Below are 25,004 nucleotides of genomic sequence, written 5' to 3' on the forward strand. Positions count from 1 at the left end.
AAACAATTTGAATTGATCTGGTGTTTGTAATCTGGTTGACATCCATAAAAATGCCTGATTTTTCTTGAAAAATCAGATGTGACCACAGGCCCAGATTCCCACAGGTAGCACTGCCTCCTCTAGGGGGCACGTGGGACCTCAGGTGCCCCCTGGTCACCAGCACTTCCTTTTGTTTTTCCTTGTTACCTTTTCTGTTACTCTGGCCTTGAAGGTCTCTTAAGTCTCGAGGCAGCCTCAACTATCTCTGCTCTCCAAGTAGGAGGCTTCTGCAGCAAGAGGGGAGAGGGAGAATTCAAAGGCCTCCATTTTCCACCTAAGAGGAGCCCACAGTGTATTTTTATACATATGAGAAAACTCTGAGGCGAGCCTGAGTCCCACTTGATCCCTTCTCCAGGCGCAGTCGCCACTTCACTCCAGCCTCTTGGTAACCTAAGACCTGAACACCCTGAACCGGGGAGCCAAGCTCATTTTGTTTTGTGCACAGCCAGTGGGGAGGAGAGGACGAGTCCGGACTCCCCAAGGACCTGCAGTCTTGGCAGTGATCCATTTAAAGGTGTTCAGTGACCATGTGCCCAGCACAAGGGGTCCTCCTGCCTCTCCCCTTTCTTCCCAGTTCTGTCTGGTGCAGTTAGCACAATGTGAGTGCCGCTGCTTTACCTTACGTCCCTTAAAACAGATTCAGAGTTCCTCTTTGAAATAAGACCCAATCACTTACTTCTTAGAGATCCCTCTCTTAGTATGCCACGAGGATGAAATTTCAACATGAGCTTTGCTGAGGACATTTACACCACAATATCTGCCACACATTTAGGGAGATGCAGTCCTGGGAAAAGAATTCTGGTTCTGACTTCCCAATTTACAGACCAGTGGTCTGGGGGGAATCAATTTCTCTGCCCTCTTCCATTTCTCCAGGGTGAAGGTAGCAAGACCTGTTTGCCTGCATTTCAGGGGCCACATGTGGGGGCGTCTGGGAGTGGGCCCCGAACCGAGGCTGTGGGATGACTCAGTAGGCCAGGGCTGGCATCAGGAATCTGCCTTTTATACACCTCTGTGTACCTTGTGTCTGCAGTGCTAGGTCAGTGGCCAAGGCTGGCCTCTCAGAGCAGGCAGGAGACGGCAGTGAGCAGCTGCAGCAGGGGGAAGCCTTCAGATGCGGCAGTGCAGGGCTCTGCGGGGCTTCAGGTTGCGGTCTGATGTTCTGTGCCTCAGTGCTCTCCAAGCAAGGGATTCACTTCACTAACTCGGCACATACTAGGTTAGAATAAAACCATTTACAAGAGGAATTGTGCCTTCTTTGACTGGAACTCCAAGCCTGGGACCCAGCAGCTTCCATGTGACCGTGAGCCAGCTCCACCCATGGGTACCACATAACCAGGACCACGCTAAGCCCCATGCACATGTATCTACTTCAGCTTTACAAATATTCTGTGAAGGTTGTAGCTTTATTTCACAGATGGGAAAATAAACTCAGAGAAGCCTAATTCACATAGCTCAACAACCAGCGGGGATTAAGGCTTTGGTAAACAATTGATGCCCTGTCCCTCATACCCAGTAGGCACCCAACTGATTCATGTTGAAAGTTTCATAATTAAATAACAAACCACCTCAACTCAAGGCAGGCTTATCAGATCCACTCACCTAACCTCAGTATCTGATCAGCCTCAGAATCCTAGAGATCCTGCCCCCTCGGCCCTGGTAGTCTGCCTATGCCTACAACACTGATTTACTCCTGTTTCTAGAATACAGTGCGTATGTGACTCTCCTGGGATCTTCTACACAGACTGGTTCAGTAGGACCAGCTGGCCTGAAATGCTGCATTTCTGAAAACCAACTGGTCGTCTGAAGTGGAGGTCCAGGACTTAGCCCTGTTTTCTGCCTGGCTCCAGCCAATCATTGCTGAGTTTCAGATTAAGCCATGTCAGAAAGGCCCCCAGCCCTCAGCTGAGCAGAGGCCACCTCCTGCTGGCACAAGTTGGGGGCCCTGCAAGGGCAGGAGCCACTCTGCTCCCCTGGGACAGTGCCGAGTGACTTTCCCTCCAAGGACAGGTCTCTGGGCACTCACTTCTGTGCCAGTACTACAACCCTGAGGAGGCCCAGCCCAGAGCAAAGCGGGGCAGCAGGCTCATGGCTCTGGAGACCTGGACAGTCTCCACGCCCATCCACATGCCCAGTTTGCCTCAGCCAAACAACTGAGCAACAGACAACTTGAAAAAGCCCAGCTTCCTGTGAGACCTGCCTCCTGCCCCGGCCCTCCACCTGCCATCAGCCCAGTCACTGCTCAGAGAGGTGCCTCTCTAGTTTCTGTCAAAGTCAGAAGGTAAGCACCAGGGTGGAGAGGGGAGAGAGTGGGGAGATGGAGAGTCTCCCTAGGCCTGAGAGCACCCTCTCCTTTCCCAGCCCCCACTCAGCTATGCAGGGCCACCTCCTTGTCCTGTCACTCCCCAGCATGACAATCTGCCACTGCTCACCTATTTTAAGCAACGAACCCTCTTGCCCTAGGTCAGGGTGGCCCCCTTGGGGTTTGAGGGTCAGGTGAGATAACATGTACTCGGCTGGACAGCCCATCCACCAGGTGCAGGCTCCATCAAACCATTCAACCCTAATGCTTGCAGAACAGAGAAGATATTTTCTAACAGAGTTATTCAAGTTAATTTCTAGTGATTTTTAAATCCCATTATGCATCCCAACCCCATTTCTCTTTTGATCCTGGCGACTGGACCCAGAGGTGCTTTACACTGCACTATATCCCCAGCACCTCTGTCCCCGGCCTTTTAAAATTTTCTATTTTGAAACACAGTCTCACAGAGTTACCCAGACTGGCCTTAAACTTGCCATCCTACTGCCTCAGCCTCCTGAGTTGCTGGGATCACAGGTGTGTGCCACCTGACTATATCCTACTTTTTCTACAACCTCAAAGTGTCTTGTGTCCGGGGACACTACTGCTCCATCAGAGGGTCTGAGCTGGGGATGGGGCCATGATCCTCCACCCGTGGCCCAGGCTGTGACAGAAGGTGGGACAGTAGGACGGCGATGTCCGTACAGTCCGAGGTGACCCTTGCTGGACTGCAGGCTGCTTGGAGGTCAGGCTGGAACATCGTTCTGGGCAAGTGCTTGGTGATAGCACTCACTTCTGTGCCAACACAGGAAGAAAACTAAAACACACCAACAGTCACATCTTAAACTAACAATTCCTCAAACATGAAAAAGGCAAGCTCAACATGATTTGGCAGTTTTTTGAATCTTTAAATTAAAAAAGAAAACATTCTCACAGAGATTCAACTTATCTGCTTCAAGAAAATGTTAAAGTAAAAAGAAAAAAAAAAAAAAATCAGACCCCAAATGATAAAAATAGATGTATCCTCCATAGAAATCTGGCCTAAGCTACTGCATTCATGGCTATTCAGTATTCTGAGCACGAGGTGACATATCAAAGTATAAAAAATAAAAAAAAGAAAAAGTTGAGATACCACCATTACATTGATGGCCTTGGCCTCAAGGCTTACTCGGTGGCCACTGGCCACTACAGTGTCTGGCTCCTCCCACCCTCTGCAGACTTCCAGCCTTCAAAGGTCTTCCTTGGTCCTGCTCCATTTTGTGGTATGTTTGTCTATAAATTTGCTTAAATGTTCCAGGTCTCGGTTTCCACCCTCAAATTTAATTGGGTTCTTTTTGTCCTTTCCAGGAGCAAAGTAGATGGTGGGGAAGCCATCCACCTTGTAGCGGTCACTGGCGATGTCATTGGAGGTGGCGTCCATTTTGGCGATGACCAGGTTCTTCTGGTTCTTGTACTTCTTGGCCAGGCTAGTGTAGACAGGCTCCAGCTGCTTGCAATGCCCACACCAGGGCGCGTAGAACTCGATGAGCACGTCCTTCGAGGGGTCCATCACGATGCTGTCGAAGGTCTTCCCAACAACCACCCTGACAGGCCCCTTGTTGTTCTTGGGCACCGGCTGGGATTTGATGACTGGCTTTAGTTTCCCTGCCAAGGAAAGCCAAGCCGGGGAGAAGGCGTCAGTGCTGAAGGACCCTGGACCCAGCAGCCAGGCAGCTCAGTGAGCAGGAAAGGGTGAATACTGCTGGTGGTAAGTCACACTACTAGGGACAGGAGGACCTAACCCCCAAACCTGACGCCAGCAATGGGCACTGCTATAGTTAACACGTATCTCTTATTCTCCTAGTCCCAGAAAAAGCCAGTGAAGGTGCATGTCCACCCTACCCCAGGCCTAATGGGCCACCAGGCCTCATCCATTAAGAGTATCCAGAGATGCTGCCCAGTGCAGAGGAGCTACAGAGCACTGGCACTGAGGACCTGAAAGCCACGCAGGGAACAGTATGGAGAAAGTGGACAGGTTCCCTGGTGAGCCACCATCCTGTGGCTGGGATTGGGCAACTCACTCAACATATCAATCAAGAACATCGTTTAGACTTCAAATTAGGTTTTCCACACACATGAAACTTATTCCTAAATCCAAAAGCTTATTTTAAAAAATTTCTAGAGGGGCTGGGGTTGTGGCTCAGTGGTAGAGTGCTCACCTAGCATGTGCGAGGCCCTGGGTTCGATCCTCAGCACCACATATAAATAAATTAATTAAATAAAGATATTGTGTCCAACTATAACTAAAAAATAAATATTAAAAAAAAAAAAAGATTTTCTAGAAAAGGCCTCTTAAAATTTCCAAGGCCCATCCTTTTTCTGATTAAAAAAAAAAAAAAAAGCAGAAAAAAAGAATTCGGATGTTTCTAGCCTCTCATCTCCAGGTCCAGGAGGGAAAACCAGGCTCATTAGAACAAGTGGCTGACAACAAAGAGGCTCTGAACCCCAGAGGCATTACCTGAATCCATCTTTCCGGGCTGCCTCTGCGTACCCCTGCTCAAAACCTGACTTTTAGCTTCTATAGGCTGATGCTAAGTAAGCCCTAAGTAATCTTGCTTTTGCTTCTAAAGCAAACAATGGAAGAGGGCTGGGGATGTGTCTCAGTGGTAGAACACCTGCCTAGCCTGAATGAGGCCCTGGGTTCCACCGCCAGTACAGCCAAATAAATAAAGTTCTCTTGTTGCCAGGCATGGTGACACACTCTTGTTATCCCAGCTACTTGGAAGCCTGAGGCAGGAGGATCCCAAGTTTGAGGTCAGCCTCAGCAACTAGGCCCTGTCTCAAAACAAAAAGGGCTGGGGATATAGCTCAGTGGTATGGAGCCCCTGGGTACAATCCCCAGTTTAAAAAAAAAAAAGAAAAAAATCAAAAACAAAAACAAACCCTCCCAAATGTTCCAAAACTTCTATGCATTCTTGGTGTCCTGTTGTTTAGGTCACAGCTGGTCCTTCCCCAGACAAGGAAGTCAGGAAGTGAGTGAGCAGGACTGGGAATGGGAAGCGGAGTGGGCAGAGGCTGCCCGTGGACTCTCCTGGCCTCTTGCGCATATGCAGCACCGGACACCCCACGGCTGCCCAGGTTCCGTGTTCCATCTGAGGGGAGAGCTCAGCCCCAGCTCACCTTTTTTAAAAGTGGTGATAAACTCCCGCAGGGTGTCAGAATCAAACTCCTCTGGCTCCATGGCAAACTTCTTCCCATTCTCATCCAGGATGGCCACATTGACGTCCTCCCCACTCTCGCTGAGCCCCAGGTCCTTCACCTCTGTGGCATAGTCCTCCTCATCAGCGATGGCAAAGGTGTACTCAGGGAAGTCCTTAGCCACTTCCAGGACTTTGTTTCGCCAAAACTGAGTAGCTGAAATGGACCAGGCTGTGAGCTGATTGGCTGGCTGGGCACCTATATCTAGCTCAGAGCCTGAGGTGACATTTAAGACTGTCACTAACACTCTGACAACACACAAGCCCCAGATATACCTCAACTGGAGACAAAGGCAAACCTGAAAGAGCCCCACTGTGGGCAGGTGGTCGGGGGCTGCAAGCCCAGCAAGCCCCAGAAGACCCGTGCCCAGATGACACAGCAGTGTCTGGAGCCAAGGTGGCCCAGTCCTGACTGTAGCCTCACCTCCAAGAGGGTGCTGGCCCCAATCGACTATGCTCCCTTCTTGCTAGAAAGATAAGGGAAAAGGAAAGTGACCCTGAAGACACTGAAGCCCTTAGTAAAAACTACATGTGCACCATTAACCTGTGAGGCCCAGGCCAAGGCAGGATTCTGAGTGAGCCCTATGGCTCCGGATGGATGGGTCTGGCGGGTCCCTCACCAGCTCTGTAATCAAAGCTGAAGTCCACGCTGTAGTAGACAACCACCAGGGGGCGCTTGGTGTACCGCTTGGCATCGTTGGAGGTCTTGCGATGGCCCACCAAGGGCAAAGCGTGCTTCACCACATGGTCCTGGATGGCTGACACCTCGGTGGAACCCTGTTTTGAAGAGGCCACAGGTAAGAGTGGCCCAACAAAAAAGGGATTAGATAGCATACTTTTACTGTCACTGCTAACAGATGTTTGTCTTAAAGAGCTTCTGCATGGGGAGGGGCAGTGGTCCTTGGATCAAACACTCTGGGTTTGTCCCCATTCAAGCATACCCCAGTAACTGCCTGCTTGTCAATACTCGTGCACTTCTCAGGCAAGGCCAGGCACAGTGAGGAACTTTTCAAGAAAGGCGTGGCTCTCCAATGACAACAGCCACCAACATGATCTGAATAGTTCAGAACTTTCCATCTTCAGCTCAACTATCTTCACAAGAGCCTATGAGATTCATCTTATATTTGGCAAGGTGTAACCTCAGATTAGAATGTGGAGTCAAAGCTGTGTGGGGGTGAGTTGCTCAGCGGCTGAGACTACCCCTATTCTCTGGGACATTGTGCCTGCAGACAGCTCAGCACATATGGGCTCAGATGACTGCTCTTGAAGTCTCAGCACTGTGGCCTTTAAGGATGGCTTGTGATGTTTCCCAGGTGGAATGTCTTGATGACATTTACATGGTATCTGTGACTAGCTGGGCACAGTGGCAGTTGCAATGAAGACACAGCTCAGACTGGGTGTCTCCAGGTTCTCAGTGAGGACTTTACCTCTTTACTGGGCCCTTCATAGACATCACCCTCACAACAAACAGAAGTGGGCACTGCCATGTCTACTTTATAGCTGGAGAAGCTGAGGCACAACCAGTTTGCCCAAGGTTGTACAGACAGAAGTGGTGGGTGAACCCCATGGGCCCACAATTCCCACCTGGATGGGGTGGCCAGGGAGGTGTCCTTAGTGGGTGAAATGTGCTGGAAAAGCAGGAAAGGAGTGCTCTGGAGGGGATCCAGGAGCAGAGCAGCAGGGACAGGCTTAGCAGACTAATCACATTGATGAAGCTTTCTGGGGTCAAGAACCCCTTAAAGAATGTACTGAATGCTAAAGACCCTTTCCTGGGAACATGCACGACCACACAGGGCTACATGCCTGATTCCTGGGGTCCACAGTCCCCTATAAGGGTCCCTCTTTCCATGGGGGGCAGGTCTCTGGATGAAAGGAAGAGAAGTGGGAGGGAGGAGTCACAGCAGCTGTCCCAAGTTCAGGGAAGAGGGTCCTGAGCCTCATGTGGGTTGAGAAATGGATGGGGTGGGCATGCAGTCTAAGAAAGGGACCAAGGGATCTGAGGACAGGGGAGTATGAGGAACCAGACAGACTCAGGACAGTCGCAGCCTCTCTGGGATCCATTATCCCCCAGTCTTGTGGCTGCTCCCTACATGCTCGCTCACCTCGCCTCACTATCTCCTCCTCCAGGACCTGAGAGCCTAGAGCCTAATGAGAAAGGTGCATGGGGCCAGCTCAGCCCAGGACACCTGCACTCCATCTCGCTGTACTTCAGCTGCTGTGGGCCCTGGGCAGGAGCACGTGCTCTGCTTGCCAGTTTCTGCTAATTGAAAGCTTCAGAGCTGCCATCCTCTCCAAACCAGATCTATCTGCAGAAACCTGGGGAATGCCGAGCTGGACCCAGGCTCACCCTGAGCTGGTAAGCCACCCAGAACTATATGGTAAAAAACTTTTTAGTTAGATTAGCATGCAAAGAGGTAATACATGTGCCAAGTTGACCAGCTCCACCCAGGGAAGGGGAAGGGCCCACTGGGCATTACAGCCTCAGTACCCAAACCACCTCCCAGCAAATGAGGCTCAATTCTGCCCCAGCACATCCAGACCAAACCCACCATAACATGGGCACCAAAGGAGACAAGAGCCTACCTGCCAGGAGGTATAGAGAGAACAACTGCTTTGGCAAAAGCAGAGGGAGCCTCACTGGGGCCTTAGGTCTTACGACCTGCCGGGTATGTGGTGCCCCAGCCCCACCCCTCCTGCAAAATTGGTCCCTGAGCCACCTGGCTGAGTTTCCCACCAGTGCCTTCAGGCCAACAGTGGGGTGGGAAGAGAGGGCTGGGAAAGGCACTCCAGATGCAGTGAACAGGGCAAAACTCCTGCCATGCTTCCAACCCCAGATGCTCATGCCTGCTGGGTGCCCAGGCAGAGCCCTTGCTCACCTGCACATCCATCACGTGGCTCCTGGGCTCATACTTGGACTGGAATTTCTCAGGCTGCATTACGACCAACTTCCCCGGGGAAACTTTCAGGAACTTAGCTATTTCAGTGCTGAAAGTGTGGTGAAATTTGTAATCTTCTCTCAGGTTGTTGGCTGACAAATTAACAATACAATAAAATGCAATTTATTAAACTGCTAAAATGAATGAGGTTTAATTCGTTACCCATACCAGCCAAAGCAAACACCCTAAAAACAACGTGACTAAACCAAAAAATTCTGTGTGGACAATACCCGAGCTTAAACCCCACCATCCATGACAAGGAGCAGCATAGCGGCACTGAGGCCAACAGCATGTCACATCTGTGTGCAGTGCAGCATCACACATGCCTAGGACCTTACACTGAGTTTCCACCTGGGGTTCTTGGTGGGGGTTTCACCCTAGCCTCCTAAATGGGGAGCTGCAGCCTGAATGCAGTTTATTAACACTCAGCAAAAGCCCTGGGGAGGCTGGGGTTCCCCCTGCAAGTTTCTTCCTAATTGACAAGTCTAGAATGGATGGCAAGGTTACCTAACCAATAAAGACTGAGGAAACATGAATCAAATTTAGTTCTACTGTAAGTTTTATTACAACATTAATCCACTCAATGTATGCATACTTGTTACTGTGCCATGGTGAGTTGTGAATTTTAAAAAGATGATAATAAGCACTTGGAAGTAGAAAACCAAGCTGCCTGGGATATGGAGGGGAGAAGGCCTCAGGAAAGTAGTAAGGATGGAGAGGAAGGCCAGTATGTGGTCCCCAGGCACCAGGAGCCGGGCCTCGGCAGACAATGGATTTCAAGATGGGGTGATGCCACCTGTCACCACCCTCAGAGAACATGGCTGCTGACAGCTGTCCACCATCATTTCACTTCTCAGGACAGCAAGACTATCCTGTGGTGCCATCTGGGGCGCACTTTGTATTGCCAGGCACTCTGTAAAGCACTTCATCTACATTTTTCCAATTGATCTGACAACTCTGGGGGAGTAGTAAAGATGACAGCCTTGGACCTGTGGCCACAGTGTTAGTAATTGGCAGAGCCAGGCCTTGAACCCAGGTCTGAGGCCCTCGCTTTATGGTCAGAGCCTTCCCTCCTACAGAAGGGTAAGGAAGAGGGAAGGCAGACACTTGGATGAGTATGACGTGCCCTCCCCTCTGCTCAGAGGCCAGGAGGATGATGGCGCAGCTAGTTTCCCCCATTTAGTATGTGATCCTACCATCCGTGTGCAAGGAAGGCCAACCAACCCAGCCCCAGGTGGAAGGTTCATTCCCACATATGCTACCCCAGTCAACCATCCAGCCATCTCCTTTGTGATGACCCTTGAGTTTTGTAAAAAACACACTTTGCCCATTTTGATAGCCCCGATCTCCTGGAAGGGCTTATGCATGCTGTTCAGCACAGCGGGCCAGTACTTACCAGCATCCTGATATTGCTGGTAGGCTGGGTCACTTTCTCCCTGAAAGACCCCAATGATGACAACATCGTCCCCATCCTTCAAGAACTCCTGGACCTGCTTCAGGGTTGGAACCTCCTTGGAGGGAGGCCCGGACTGCTCAATCATGTAGTCAACAATCCCTGGGGAGAAAGCACACACCTGAGGAGGGGCTTTTGGAGTGGCCCACACTACTCCCCTATTATGGGGCTCGCCCCACCATGGGGTGGGGAAAGGACGTGGCCGTACCATATTTCTCTCGTGGTCCATTGTACTCAAAAGGCCTTCCCTTGCGGAAAATTTTCAAGGTAGGGTAGCCAGAGACATCAAACCTCTTAGCCAGGTCCGTCTCTGCAGTGGCATCAACTTTTGCCAGTGGAATTGGCGGGGAGCGCTTGCTGAGCTCCTTGGCGGCCTTCTCGTACTCAGGGGCAAGTTTCTTGCAGTGTCCACACCTGCCAAGGGGAAGTCAGTTCTATCAGGGGCCTGTCCCAGTGTGGACTCATCTCCCAGCTAAATGAGGTGCAGAAACTAATCCAGTGTACCCAAGCAACTCAGGTGCATCCAGTAAACCTCAGAATATCTCCTAGGTGTGGGCACTGAGCCAGGGCCCTGGAAGAAACCAGGAGGTGAAGATGTGAGCTTCCTACATGGCATCTGTGCACCAGAGTGTGCACAAGGGCATGTTCATACACACATGAACCCACGTGTAAGAGTGCAGGTAGGAGCATCTGCATGGAGTAGGCAAGATCCACAGGAAAGGCCGAGACAGACAATGTCCTAAGAAGGGAGAGAATATTCTTGGTTGGGGAGCTGGGAAGGATAAAGTCGGGGAAGGCTTCACAGAGGTCATGACAGCTGAGCTGGGGCGTGAGGTACATGGAGGAATCAGACAGGAGCCCCTAAGAGTAGGACGAGGTAACGACATCACAGAGACATGGAAAGGATGAAGAGTGTGACCAGCCTGCACTTGCACAAGCAAACCAGGGCAGGAGAAGACAGGCGTGAGTCAGAGGAACCCAGGCTGCTGTGCAAAACTCAGCCCGTCTACACCACATGACCTGCCAACACCTGCGTGGCCAGGGCCTCATGTGTCACAGGCTCTCAATCCTCAGTTAAACACTGTCTTGCCCTGGCCTTTAGGACACCCAAAAAACCTGAAGGATTGCCCCTGCAACATGGAAACTATTTGCAAGTAGAAGGATAAATGTCTTCCAAGGTATCAAAAACCAAACAAACCGCACCACATACACCCAGCACGGGCAACGGTCTGCTGCACCTGGCTCCTGAATGTCTGCAAATCAGAATCCCTAAAACAACCCATAGGTGTAATGTCCTGTTGCTCTTCCTCTTCCCACTCCCCAACCACCAAGCCAGGGCCGCTTTTGTAGCAGGACAAGGGCCAGCATCTCCCAGCATCACTGGAGGGTTAAGGGGGAGGTCACCGCCTGCCTGCTCACCAACCAAGGCATTTCTTCCCTTCTTCCCAATTTGTTTTCCTCTGTCTTCTCACTTCATTTGCACATCCCATGACTAGGTGCAGTGATTTTTCCTACAGAACCCAGAAAGCCTCAATTTAGGCTTGGGAGCCCTGGCCCTTCACTGTGCACCAGGCACAGCCTCCGCCTGCCTGATTCTAGGCACACACACTTCCTCTCCCCATCAACTCCCTGGAACTCATCCACAGAACAGCCACTTGAGGCCACTCTTCTTGGTTTGCCTGATTTGTCATTTATTGGCCTCTACCCTGATCCACAGGACATGTCCTGACAACTGTTGGAACTGCTCAAGAATCAGAAGCACTGATTGACCCATGACAAACTCACCAAGTGCCTCAGGTCACCTCCTGAGAAGGCCAATGGCCCTCTTGCAGGAACACTCATTCGCCTTTGAAAAGTCTTCCTTCCGATTTGCTCTGTCCACTTTGTCGCCCCATCCTATCTCCTGGGATATCCTTATAATTGGTCACGCCCCTTCCCCACCCCCATGAAGCCTGATGACAGCAGCCACTTTGGTCCACAAGCTTTTGGGAACCTCACTGATCTGCTGCCTGAACTCTCCCCCACTTTCTTTCTGGTATCTCTTTCCTTGATTACCTGTTTCCTTCCACACCCACTCCCCCGGTGGCACCGTTATGAACTCCCCTCTTCCAGAATACCTGGTACCTTGGCCTCCACCTGCACTGCACCCTCCACCCAAGCCCAGCAGGGTGTTGAATAATCAACATCTTAGTAGCACGAAACTGAAGACCCCCATCTCACCATGGGGCATAAAACTCCACCAGAATTATGTCTGCATCATTCACAACTTCATCGAAGTTCTCTTTGGTCAACACAAGTGTGACTTCTGGGGGAGGTGTCCAGTTGGGTTGGGAGACTTCTCTGACCTTGGCAACAATTTCTGAAATAAGGGGAACAAAAAGAAAAAGACTGAGCACATGGAGACCCAAGCTGCAGGTTCTTACTTCACCTCCCTCCAGAAGCAGGTAGAGAAGGAGTAAGTGGCAAGGGGAGCAGGAATTGTGTGACTTCCTGAACTCTGATGGCATCTCTAGCCAGGGCCACTTTCACAGTTTTGAGAATGCAGTTAAGTCAGTGGGTCTTTCCCAACAACCATCTGGGACATTTCCACTGCCACAAACCGGACCCGAGCCTTCTCTAGAAGGCAGGAGACCTACTTGATGTATGGTCTCATTTTCTCCTGGACTGTGTACCAACTGGTTTTGGTCAAATATGCTTATTAATAGAATTCTGGGAAATCCCCTTAACATGTACAGGCTGTATATGTATTTAATCATACATATCTAGCACTAGTATATTACATGCATGCCAAAATGTTTGCAAGAATCAAGAAAAATATAAAAGGAACAACAGCCCCTGTCTGCTCAGGGTATACTGGCATCACCTGAGAAGGCTTTTTAAAAAATGCTGTTTGTGGCTTCATTCCCCAGAAATGTAGTCAACAGCTACAGCTGGTCACAAGACTATGTCCTGACAAAAAACTTGCCAGGAGCAGAACAGAGGGTCTAGAGGGTCTAGCATTTGCAAAGCCTTGGGTTCCATCCTCTGTATCACAAAAATCAAAAACCTCTGAACCTCCTTCAATGTTCTCTCCACCATTCTACATGCAGAATGGAAAATGCAGCAGCATACTGTTTTAGAAAACTGATTACAAGGGCTGGGGATGTGGCTCAAGCGGTAGCGCGCTCGCCTGGCATGCGTGCGGCCCGGGTTCGATCCTCAGCACCACGTACAAAGAAAGATGTTGTGTCTGCCGATAATTAAAAAATAAACATTAAAATTCTCTCTCTTTAAAAAAAAAAAAAAAAAAGAAAACTGATTACAAGAGAGATATGCCACTGGGTACAGTGGCACAAACGTAATCACAACAATTTGGCTGAAAAGGGCTAAGGATGTAATTCAGAGGAAGAATGTTTCTGGGTTCAATCCCTAGTACTACCACCATCACAAAAAAAGAAAAAAACTAGTATGCCCCTGCTAAGGAAACCACATTTTTTATCTGTTTATTCATCTAATAAAACTTCTGTGGTGCCTCATGTGAGCAAGCAGGAACCCAACAGGTCTGAATGCAGATGCTGTTGCAGACTCCTGGAACTGCACTCTCTGTGCATGGCTTTGCACCACAGCCTGTGAAGCCCTCCCTGGACGCTCCTAAGAAGTGCCAGTTACTTGGCCTACCTTGAGCCTTACCAAATCAGAAATTCAGGCTGGGGCCAGCCACCTGTCCGAGCCAGCCCTCCAGATGCATGCTACATACCAAGGACCACTGCTCTGAAACACCACTGGGATTGGGGCCTCTGGTGTCATTTCTAATGTTCCCGCTCCAGATCTTGGCTGCCATGATTTGGAATATGAAAACACCTCTCCCACCAACCTTACTTACCCCAAACACTCCAGCAGGCTGGTGCTCCTGGGGGAGCCAGTCCCAGGACACTTGCCCTTCCTCCCTTGTGACCACCCAAGTGTCTGCTCCCCTCACTGTGCTTAGTACTAGCTCACCTTCGTGGGTCCGGGAGCCATCATAGTCCACAGCCTGGCCCTTCTTCAGAATCTTGATGGTCGGATAACCACTCACATCAAACCTGCTAGCCAGCATGGATGCTGAGGTGGCATCGATCTTAGCAACTGCAATGGGAGGATCATTACTCTTCAAGGTACTAGCAATCTTTTCATATTCCGGAGCAAACTGCTTGCAATGCCCACACCTAAGGATTAGATTGAGGGAAGGAGAAACAGGTTACTGCACCATGCAGATGCAATCCAACATCATACACATACACAAAGGGGGGCTAAGGAAATATCTGCAGTTAAGAAGAATGACTCCACATAACACCATGGGGAGGCAAAAGAGGCTTTAAGTCAAGCAGATCTAGGTTTGAATTCCAGCTCTGCCTTGGCAAGTACTCTCAACCCAAATGATCCCTTCTGTTTACAGTCAGCTCTCCACATCCACATGGTGCACACCCATGAATTCAGCCAACTGTGGATCAACAACAACAAAAACTACTGCATCTGTACTGAACACACAGACTTGTCTTCTTGTCACTATTCCCTGAACAGTGCAGCGGAACAACTACTGACATAGCACTTATTTTGTGTTACGTATTGTAAGTATTGTAAATAATCTTCAGATGATGTACACACCTGTGATCCCAGCTACTCAAGAGGTGAAGCAGGATCAAAGGTCAAAGGCCAGCCTAGGCATCTTAGACTCTCAAAAATAAAATAAAAAAGGCCGGGTGTAGCTCAGTGGTAGAATACTTGGTTAGCAATGTGTGAGGCCCTGGGTTCCATCCCTAGTACCACACACAAAACAACCCCGAAATACAAGAGGATATGCAGAATCACACACAGTCACACCACTTCGTATAAGGAACCGGAGCATCTGTGTATTTTGGTGTCTGTGAGGGACGGTGGAGGCTAGATTAGTCCCCTTGGAGTCCAAAGGACAACTGTAAAAGTCTCTCAAAGTTTGGGCCAGTGATCCCTTTCAGGCGGTCTGTGAAGTCAGAATCCCTGAAGACACACACTGAGAATAAGGTAGGATTTTCCAGAGGCTACCTGACTTAGAGAAGGAAGATGAGAGCCAGCAGGTACAGCACTAGGAGGGGTGAGACGAGAAAGGAAACGGGGTGCCTGTGTCCATTAAAAAGTAAACCACGAGTCCTACAGGCCAACAGCCCGAACTTAGGGCAGCCACCAGAACCCCGCAGAGCCTGCCTTCCCTGAGGCTGCCATGAGGCGGCTCAATGCCAACTGCCAGAAGGGAGCCTGGGGTCTGGACAGCAGTGAGGGGAGGTCTGCACTGAGGCCGACTAGCGGTGGGAACCGGAACGCAGGTCCTTACCATGGCGCGTAGAACTCCAGCAGCACCGTGTCTTTATCAGCCACAAAGTTATCAAAATTTGCATCATTCAGGACCAAGACACCATTTTCTTCCTTAACTTCCAAGTCTTCTTCCTCCTCCTCCTCCTCCTCCTCCTCCTCCTCTTCATCCTCAATAGCATCTTCTCTTTCAGAAGCATCTGAGTGGAAAATACTGGTGAAGAAACTGATGACTTTTTTTTTTTAAACTTTCTTAGAACCCCCAAAACCTCCAAATGTATCATGAGTCCTGTGCAGCCAGAACCTCCTCACCCCAGCAATTCTGCTCTGGGTCTGCACACTATGTGGCCACTTTAGATGCCAATAATAATAATAATTATTATTATTATTTATTATTATTATTTAAAGAGCAAATGCCTCAGAAAGGCTTGGCTGGCAGGATGAGCCCCCTCCAAATGCAAAGCCCTCTGCCTTGCTCTGCTTTCCACCAACAGGGCCTTGATGTAACCTCCCGTGAACGAGTTACCTGCCTGGCCCCCAAAATAGTAGAAATGGGAAATAGGGACTCCTTCTTGACTTTTCACCCTGGAGGATTAGTTCTGTTTCTGAAAAGGGTGACATTTTACCTCAGTCAGACAACAAATTACACCTCTGCTTAGAAGCAAAGTTTTCTTCTTGGAATGCAGGAAACTGAGTAGAACCTGTCAAGTTTGATTTTTTGCCAAACTACAGAACAGATCCAAGTGTTTGTGAAACTCCAGTTGTTTTTTGATTTTTTTAAATTTTTTTGTAATTGTAGAAGGATAGCATGCTTTTATTTATTTTTATGCAGTGCTAAGGGTTGAACCCAGTGCCTCACACATCTAGGCAAGTGCTCTGCCCCTGAGCTACAACCCCAGTTCCCCCAGTTCTAATTGACCAGCTTTTCATAGCAGCAAATGGAACTGAGTGCAACAAGCACAATAATTTCACTACTCCAAGGCCAGAATATTTCTAGAGGCCAATGCTTTTCTGGAGTTACTTCTCAGGAGCTCAATCAACACTGCTAGCTACTTGGGGCTGAGGGTGCACTCGGGGCCTGAAAACTGTCAAGGGACTGAGACTCCTGGGACCTGTGGCCTCTGCTAAGCCAGTGTTGGATCTGCAGCTGGGACAGTGGGGCCATGCACTCGCTGCTCCCACATGGCCCATAATACCTTGCTTCCCAGCATACTCAGATGTTCTGGAGAATGGGGGTATAGCTCTCTTCATTATTAAAATCTATAATCTAGCTGGTACATGGTGTAATCCCAGCTACTCAGGAGGTTGAGCAGGAGGATGGCAGATGAGACCCTGTCTAAAAGAAAGGCAGACAGACTAGGGATATAGCTTGTGGTAAAGCATCCCTGGGTTTAAAAAACGCACAAAACTACCAATCTGCAGGGATGTTCTGGAGCTTCTCTGCCCAGTGGGCACCATCCCAGCCCCACTGCCTGGCTGCTCAGCCCAGTCACAGAATGGAATTTACTAGCTTGCAGAAGAGAAGACTGGAGAGAAGGCATTAGGGAACTTCCTCCTCCTCAGGCTAGGAGCCTCAGAGGACAGGAAGCAGAACTGCAGAGTCTGCTCAGTCAGTTACACAGGTGGAAGGGAAGATTCAAGCGTATGGTGAGGGCACCTAAAACACAATCACAAAGGCTAATCTTTTCAGGGTGATTTTACAAAAAGGATGTGCAAAGGTGTTTTCTTGCTATGCTCTGAAGAAAGCAAGAAAAGCCTGAAGTAGACTCAGCACTCCTAATGAGAGGATCCTGATTAAATGAGTCAGCCCGTTCCCAGGAGGCAATCTGTTTAACATTCAAAAAAATGAACTGTATTTTCCTTTTAAAGGATAACAAAGTGATAGAACATTCCCTACATAATTAAGCACTCTCTACTGCATTAAGGCATGACCTTCTTTCCATTCCTCCCACAAAACCCCAGAGTTGATTTCTCTGCAAATTGAGAAAGGCCCAGAAACAGAGAACCCAGGGTGTCCCATACAGGTGCTCTACCACTGAGCTACACCACCAGTCCCTGGCTCTATGATCCCATTGTTATGGTTTGGATGTGAAATGTCCCCCAAAAGCTCATGTGTGAGACAATGCATGAAGGTTTAGAGGAGAAATGACTGAGTTGTGAGAGACTTAACCCAAGCAGTGAAAAGTCCCCTGACAGGGATTAAATGAGTGGTAACTGAAATGGTAGGGTATAGCTGGAGGAGGTGGGCATTGAGGGCTTAGCTTTGGGGTATATATTTGTATCTTGCAAGTGAAGACCTCTCTTTCTGCTTTCTGATCAACATGTGAGCTGCTTCCCTTCGCCACAATCTTCCTCCATGATGTTTTGTATTACCTCAAGCCCAAGGAATGCAGCCTACTGTCCATGGACTAAGACCTCTGAAACTCTGAGCCCCCAAATACTTTTCCTCCTGTAAAATTGTTCTTATTGGTTCCTTTAGTTATAGCAACAAAAAAGCTGACTAAAACAAAAATTGGTACCAAAAGTGGGGTCATATAACCTGACCTTGTGGTTTAGAAGCTTTTGGAGATTTTTGGAATTTGTGGGAGGAATTTTGGAAAGGTTAGTCATGCAAGCTAGCAAAGCTTTAGAATGTTGTAAGTGGATTTAAAAATATATATATATATGTAAGTTTCAAAGCATCAAGTGAACCCGTTTCAATTTTAGTCAAACTCTTTTTTTTTTAAGAGAGAGAGAGAGAGAATTTTAATATTTATTTTTTAGTTTTTTTCGGCGGACATATCTTTGTTTGCATGTGGTGCTGAGGATCAAACCTGGGCCGCACGCATGCCAGGCAAGCATGCTACCACTTGCCACATCCCCAGCCTGTAAGTAGATCTGAGGTTTCAGAGGAAAAGAACTCTATTGGAACTTGAACCAGAGGACATTCCTATTATGTTCTGGCTAAGAAGTTGTCCACATTTTGTTCTGTGAGGCCGATTTTAAAAGCAACAGACTTCTTAATGTGGAGGACGAAGTTTCTAGACAGCATAGCATTCAAATGGTGGCATGGATATTGCTGGTGGCTTTTACCCAAGTTTATTATATTAAGGAGCAGAAAGCAGAGCAGAAATTTTAAAACTTGGATTTGAAAGGTGGGAGTAAAACTGGAGCTAAGAAAGTTGCAGTTAATAAAGACATTATTGCGACTAAAGAAATGCTAGAGACTGCCCAGAGACCATAAGAAAGATGGTTTGAGGGCATCTCAGGAATTGGCAAGACCACATCCATCTCAGATTTAAGCGAATATTAAGTAAAAATTCTATCTTGACGAATGGGGCACCTTATTTGCACAAGTGGGCCAAGGAAGTTTTGTTAATGTGCTCAGCCACCCAGAGGATGCTGCACTCAGAGTCCCCGAAGGCTTTACCACTGCTCCAGATGGCAGCAGACCTCGGCATCAATCATGTGGTGCTGGTTCTTCAGGAACGCAGGATACTAGAGTTAGGGGGTCACGGAGGCTTCCACCAAGATTTCAAAGGAATGCCTGGGAGGCCAGGTAAAGTGCAGCAGGGTCAGAGTCCCTACGGACATCCCCTGAGAAGTCAAAGTGTGGAGTTGTGAGGAAGAAGCTGAAGCTCCAGTGGAAACCCCAAGATTAAGAAATGCCAGTAACGTAGTCTGTCTGCCAAGGAAAGCTGCAAGAATCCAGCAGAAGCAAGCCAACAGAAAGGGATGTGGACAGCAACCAGTACATCCACAGGGGAGGAGCCACACAAGCCCTTTGGAGAAAACATCACACTGCCATGTGCTCTAGATGCCGGACATGGAACTACAGAACTTGTTTGCCCAGCTGGACTTCGGTCTTTGGCTCTATCTGTACTATTTTTCTGAATGGAAATGTTTACTCTGTACCTTTATATATTGGATATTTGTACACTTTCTTTGATCTTTACAGGAGCTCATAATGTGAGTTTGCCCCAAGTCTCAGACAGTCTTCAGACTCTGAACTAAATTATTCTGCACTGTGAGATGGGCATGAGATTTTGGGGGCCAGGGGTGGAATGCTATGGTTTGGATGTGAAGTGTCCCCCAAAAGCTCACATGTGAGACAATGTATGGAGGTTTCGAGTCTTAACCCAACCAATGAACTGATCCCCTAACGGAATTAACTAAGTGGTTAACTGAAGGCAGGTAGGGTGTGGCTGGAACAGGTAGGTCACAGGGTCCAGCATATCTTGTGTACATATCTGGTGAGTGAAACCTCCGTTTCCTGATCATCATGTGAGCAGCTTTCCTTTGCCATCCTCTTCCTCCATGATGTTCTGCCTCACCTCCAGCCCCGAGGAATGGAGCCTGCTATCTATGGACTGAGACCTCTGAAACAGTGAGCCCCCAAATAAACTTTTCTTCCTCTAAAATTGTTCTTATGGGGTCTTTTAGTTACAGCAACAAATAAGCTGACTAAAACACCTGTCTACTAGAAATCTACGTATCCCTGCAAGCTAGACACATCATATCCTAATGGGGACACTACTTTTCACTGGACTTCACTTTTAAATTTGGACATTCTAAGATAGAACACCCATTGAAACATTCCAGCACCACCTGAAGTAGTCTCCTAGCATGAGGTAAATGAAGCCTCCTACATTCATGTCCACCTCGCTCACCCTACAGGAGAAAGCCACTCCTGAAACGGGAGGGGGGGCGGGGTCCAACCAGGTGGCTGAAATCCCCTTTGACTCCTACCAAACACACCTGAGGACAACTTTGCACCCCTCCTCTGTCCAGCCCAGATGCAGGCAGCGACCACAAGGATGCCCTCACTCTACCTCCTCAGCTGGCCAATTCCAGTTTCCACCAGGGGCACCCCTGTAATAGCTGCACAAACGACCATTAAGCCAACACTTAACGGTTTATGGTGAACAAGAAAAAGACAAAGTTGTTATCAGAATAGGGATCAAATCATTATCACTGATATTAACTATGTGCCAGGCACTGTGCCAAACTCTTTAAAAGTTTCTTCCCAATATACAAAGTTTAAGGTGAGACCATTCTGGTCTTCCACTTTTTTGTGGGGTCACGGCTTTAGAGGTCTCAATCCACAGGACAGCTCCATTCCTCAGGGCTCGAGGTGAAGCAGGACATAATGGAGAGTGTGGCTGAGGGAAGCAGCTCACATCAAGGTGATCAGGAAGCAGAGAGAAAATCCGCTCCCCAGATACAAATATATACCCCACAGCCACACCCTACCCACCTCCAAGTTACCTCTCAGCTAATCCCTATCAGGGGATTAAGTCACTGAGTTACTGGGTTCAGATTCTTACAACCCAATCATCTCTCCTCTGAACCTTCTTGCATTGTCTCATACTTGAGCTCTTGGGAGACACCTCACATCCAAACCGTAACACCACTGAACTACATACATCCTTAGTTCTTTTTATTCCTCATTTTGGGACAGTCTCACTAAATTGCTGAGGTTTGCCTCAAACTTTTAATCCTCCGACTCAGCCTCCGGAGTCGTTGGGATTACAGGCATGCACCATTATTTTAGCTGGAAAAGTCCAGGCAACTTCTAATCCAAAACATGGAAAGCCCTGGCACCTGAGGCTTAGACCAGATGGCTTAAGTCTACTTAGCAACCACACTGGGGGATGGGACATTTAGGTGCCCAGATATCACTGTGCTGATGAATCTAAAATGTGAGAGAAACCAAAGAAAGGCCTAAAGATTTCGAGCCTGGCATAGTGGTGCATGGCTATAATTGCAGTGATCTGGGAGGCTGAGACAGGAGGATTACAAATTCAAGGCCAGCCTCAGCAACTTAGTGAGATTCTGTCTCAAAATAAAAAAAGGAATGGGAATTGTAGCTCAGTGGTAAAGCACCCCTGGGTTCAATAAATCTGTTGACTAAGTCATATGTGAAAGGCTATGAAAATTAAGGGCTAGTGATGCCCTCAGGGATAAGAGGGAGTCAAGGAGAAAGCCAGAAGGATATGCCCTTGATCAGGATACCCCAGAGATACCCTGGCTCACTCCAGAAGCAACTGCTTCCCAGGGACAATACAGCACTAGTGATTTACAACCCACAGTATAAACTTGATGGTCCCCAAAGTCCTTGAAGTCCACACAAGTGTGCCACTCTCCTGAGCCTCTCAAGAATCCCCCCAAAATCAGTGGATCGAAATATAGACAATGCTACTGTACTTTCCAGCTAGGTTCCCAAAAGTATCCAAATGCAAAATTTACTCTGCCTATGAAAAGTAAAAAACTTGTTTAAAATACAGACTCAAGGGCCTAACCCCACTTTGTATTTAAATAAGCACCCAAGTGATTTGGATAAAGGTGCCAAGACACCTGTAGGCAGTACTGATTCCTGGTTCCTTTCAGCAGGTGTTTTTTTCCCACTGAGTCTGGGTTTTACTTCCTTTTCTACTGGGCAAAGACTTCTGAATCTGACCCACACAGAAGTTACTCAATTTATTTGAAAAAGTCTAAAGTTCACGTTTCCCCAACACACTAATATTGGAAAAGCGGGGTTATTTATATTGGAATAAACTTAGCAGGTAAAAAGCTAGTGGTAAGGAAAAAGGACACAAAGGAAGAAGGTTAAGACCAATACTAAATGCCCAGCTCTCTAGGAATTGCAACTGTAACGAGTACTTCTTAATTTTCAAAGCTCTCTTATGTTTGCAGGTAGCTGATTTCAAAGAAAAATGCAGGAACATGATGAGGCTCTGTACCCTGTCCCTAGCAGAGTGCGGGTTTCCAGGGTGGGGACCACACAACCCAAGCTTGACTCCTCCAACACAGACCGGCACATACTGGGTGCTGAATAAATGCTGAGAAGAGAGATGAGGTCTCCTCTTTATACGGAAGACGCAAACCTCCCTTTCACCTTCAAACCAGAACCCGTGCATTAATTATTTCCAAATCTACAGAGAACATTTTTAAAGAAGATGCCTGCTGCCCGCGGCTGCCCCTGCGAGCTCCCACGAGCGTCCTCCCGCCCTCGCATCTTCTCTAAAACCTGTTTGGACACTGTGGACCCCCTTCTTCCCTCACAATCTCTGGGCGTGTGCGTCTGGAAGTTTTACTAAGTTCCACAATCCTCCTTTCAGGGCAGAAGACAATCAGCTTGGACCTAAGAAAATCTGAGAATGAAAACGAAGGAGCCTTGCAAAGAAGCCTGTCTGTACCCCGTTCTGCGTCCCAGACTCGGGTGGCAGGGACTTCTAGTGAGTCGGAGCTCGTGGGCCCCGAGCCTCGGCCTCTTGGTCGTCTCCACTAAGAGATCCCCAAAGCCGTCCAACACCCCTTTCCTTCCCCTGAAAGCCCAGCAAGTCCGCACAGCGAGCGACGGCGTCCCTAGATCTGCAGGAACCTGCGCGAAGCCCGACGGGCCACCAGGTCTTACAACCCGGGCTCCCACGGCTTCCAGCCTCGCGGACGCCCGAAGCCCTCCCCAGCCAGGCCCCCGCTCACCTTCGTCCGTTCCCTCGGCGCTGGCCGCGGCCAGCAGCTGCGCCAGAGCCAAGAGCAAGACGAGCACGCAGGCTTTTCGGAGCCTCATGGCGGCAGCAGCGGAGCGCGGCCTCCAGGCGCCGGCAGCCGTGGAGCACTCCCAGACTTGCCCAACGACAGAGGAGCGCAGAAAACACTCCAGGAAGTCCTCCCAGGCAAATGACCGGGGGCGGGGAAGCCGTCGGTAGGCCAATCCCCGCGCGCGGCCGGACGCGCAGGCAGGGCCCCTCGCTGCGTCCTACCTTCTCCCCCGCCCAGGCTCAGGCCGCGCCGGCGCGCCCCTGGAAGCGCGTTTAAAACTCCGAGCCCTAACGTGAGGTGCCCCCTTCTGATTGGCTGCGCGGCGGCCACCAATCAACGGCTGCCACTCGGTTTGCGCGGAGCGCACAGGCGGAGAGACCCAGCAGGGTAGAACAAAAGCGGCCGGCGGAGCTCAAGGGGGCGGGGCCTTGCAACGTACCAGGGTGCGATTGGCTAGCAGCGCAGTGGGCGTGGGGGCGGGGCCTGGGAGCGGTGGGCTGTGCGGGCTGGGCTTCCCGCCTGGCGTGGCAGGAAGAACACGTGGCCTTAGGGGTGCTGTGGTGCCCTGCCCGCACAGCCCTAGAGAAGCGGGAACCAAAGGGGACGAGCATGAGCCAGTCTGTTGTTGGAAGAAGGAGAGAGACGGGCTCCCGATCTGCAACGTGGTCATGGGCTTCTTGGTTTCTCTTAAGAGTTTTCCCACATGTAAAGTTTGCAACTGGGTGTGGTGACACACCTGTAATCCCAGTGGCTGGGGAGGCTGAGGCAGGAGGATCACAAGTTCAGAGCTAGCCTCAGCATTTTAGCGAGGCTCTGGGCAATTTAGAGAGGCCCTGTTTCAAAAGTTTTTTTTAAAAGGAGGGGAGCTGGGGATGTGGCTCAGTGGTTAAGCACCCCTGGGTTTAATCCCCTGTACAAAAAAGAAGAAGAAGAAAAGTGCATGTCTTTCCTGGGCATAGGGTTAGGGGATCCTCCTGGAATGACCATATAGTAAAGTGAATCCAGGATTTCATTTATGAGCAAGCCTTCAGATTCTTGTCTAAACTTTGCCTCCTTATTTATTCCTTCCCTGATTTACTTCAAAACATGAGTAATACCAGATAGGCAATCTAGTGGTTTACAGAAATCTAGATGCAGCTCTGAGGTTTTCTCTCTTGACTGTTTTGGAGAAGAAAACTAGGTTTGTACGTCAGAAAGGAAATCTGTGGTGTGTATTAGAGTTTCATATATATATATATATATATATATATATATATATACACTTTTTTTTTTAACCCTGGGCATTAGTATGCCTGAATTATGGAAGACAAATAGGGAAAAACAAACAAACAAAAAACAATAAAAGTCCAAGAGTCCAGTAGTGGTTTCATGTGTATATAGATTATTAAGTGAGAAAGAAAGGAAGGAGGTCATTCACAGATGTTAGAAATTAGGAAATTTTAGTTAGTTTTTATTATGAATCCAATGGTTCCTCATTAATTTTGTAGAGGACAAAGACATGCTGCACCTAACTGTAACACCAGAGTATGCATGAAGTGATTTGTTACAGTGTGATAAATGTAGACTAACAATTTAATATTATTTTAAAGAACTCTAAAGAAAAAAGATTGAGTCCAATCAGAATTTTTGTCTTTCTTCATAGTTTTTTATGAATTTTCACTAAACTGAGAAGAATGAAGGCCTCATTTGCCCAGATGTGGGGCAACCAATTGCAGTAAGGCCCTTTGTTGATAACAGGTGACAGGAAACCTGTCAAAGTGCAACCTATGTGTGTGTGTGCATGCACATACACACACACACTCCTTGTGAAATTAAAATGATAATGTTCTTTTTAAAAGCATTTGGGTGGCACACACTTATAATCTCAGTTACTTGGGAGCCCTGAGTCAGGAAGATTGCAAATTCGAGACCAGCCTCAGCAACTTAGTGAGCCTCAAAATAAAAAGGGCTGGGATATAGCTCGGTGGTAAAGTACCCTTGGGTTCAATCCCCAGTAGCAGAAAAGAAAAATATTAAATCATTTAGATTAGAACAGTGGAAGTTCATTGAAAAACAAAATATGACTTTATCAAGTTGCAGATCTCCTTGTTCTTCATCTCTAAATCTCATCCAATTTGGTTATGGGTACAGCAGGCTGGGAGACCACTGTGAGGTGGACCACAGCAGAGAGAGAGGATTTCTTTAATCAAGATCTCCATAACTAGGGGTTGGGGTTG

At 48.6% G+C, this 25,004-nt stretch overlaps 1 protein-coding gene across 2 annotated transcripts; it reads right to left on the reverse strand.

Annotated features, from left to right (window-relative positions):
* Positions 1-1,423: 1,423 nt before the first annotated feature.
* Positions 1,424-22,993, reverse strand: Pdia4 (protein disulfide isomerase family A member 4). 2 transcript variants are annotated; one of them, XM_046429764.2, is made up of 10 exons: positions 22,729-22,993; positions 15,287-15,464; positions 13,939-14,144; positions 12,181-12,319; positions 10,252-10,388; positions 9,904-10,062; positions 8,448-8,599; positions 6,192-6,348; positions 5,495-5,728; positions 1,424-3,979 (listed from the first exon to the last, which is right to left on the reverse strand). In XM_046429764.2, the coding sequence occupies exons 1-10, from the start codon at positions 22,814-22,816 to the stop codon at positions 3,564-3,566; spliced, it is 1,866 nt and encodes a 621-aa protein (XP_046285720.1). In that variant the 5' UTR covers positions 22,817-22,993; the 3' UTR covers positions 1,424-3,563. The 2 variants fall into 2 exon arrangements, with proteins under 2 accessions (XP_046285720.1, XP_046285719.1); XM_046429763.2 differs by having other exon boundaries at positions 10,169-10,374; positions 22,729-22,985.
* Positions 22,994-25,004: the final 2,011 nt, after the last annotated feature.

This window comes from Marmota monax, unplaced genomic scaffold, assembly GCF_021218885.2.
Source record: "Marmota monax isolate L192 unplaced genomic scaffold, Marmota_monax_Labrador192_F-V1.1 WCK01_AAM20220418_F8-fsc00193, whole genome shotgun sequence".
In the NCBI taxonomy this organism is placed as follows: domain Eukaryota; kingdom Metazoa; phylum Chordata; class Mammalia; order Rodentia; family Sciuridae; genus Marmota; species Marmota monax.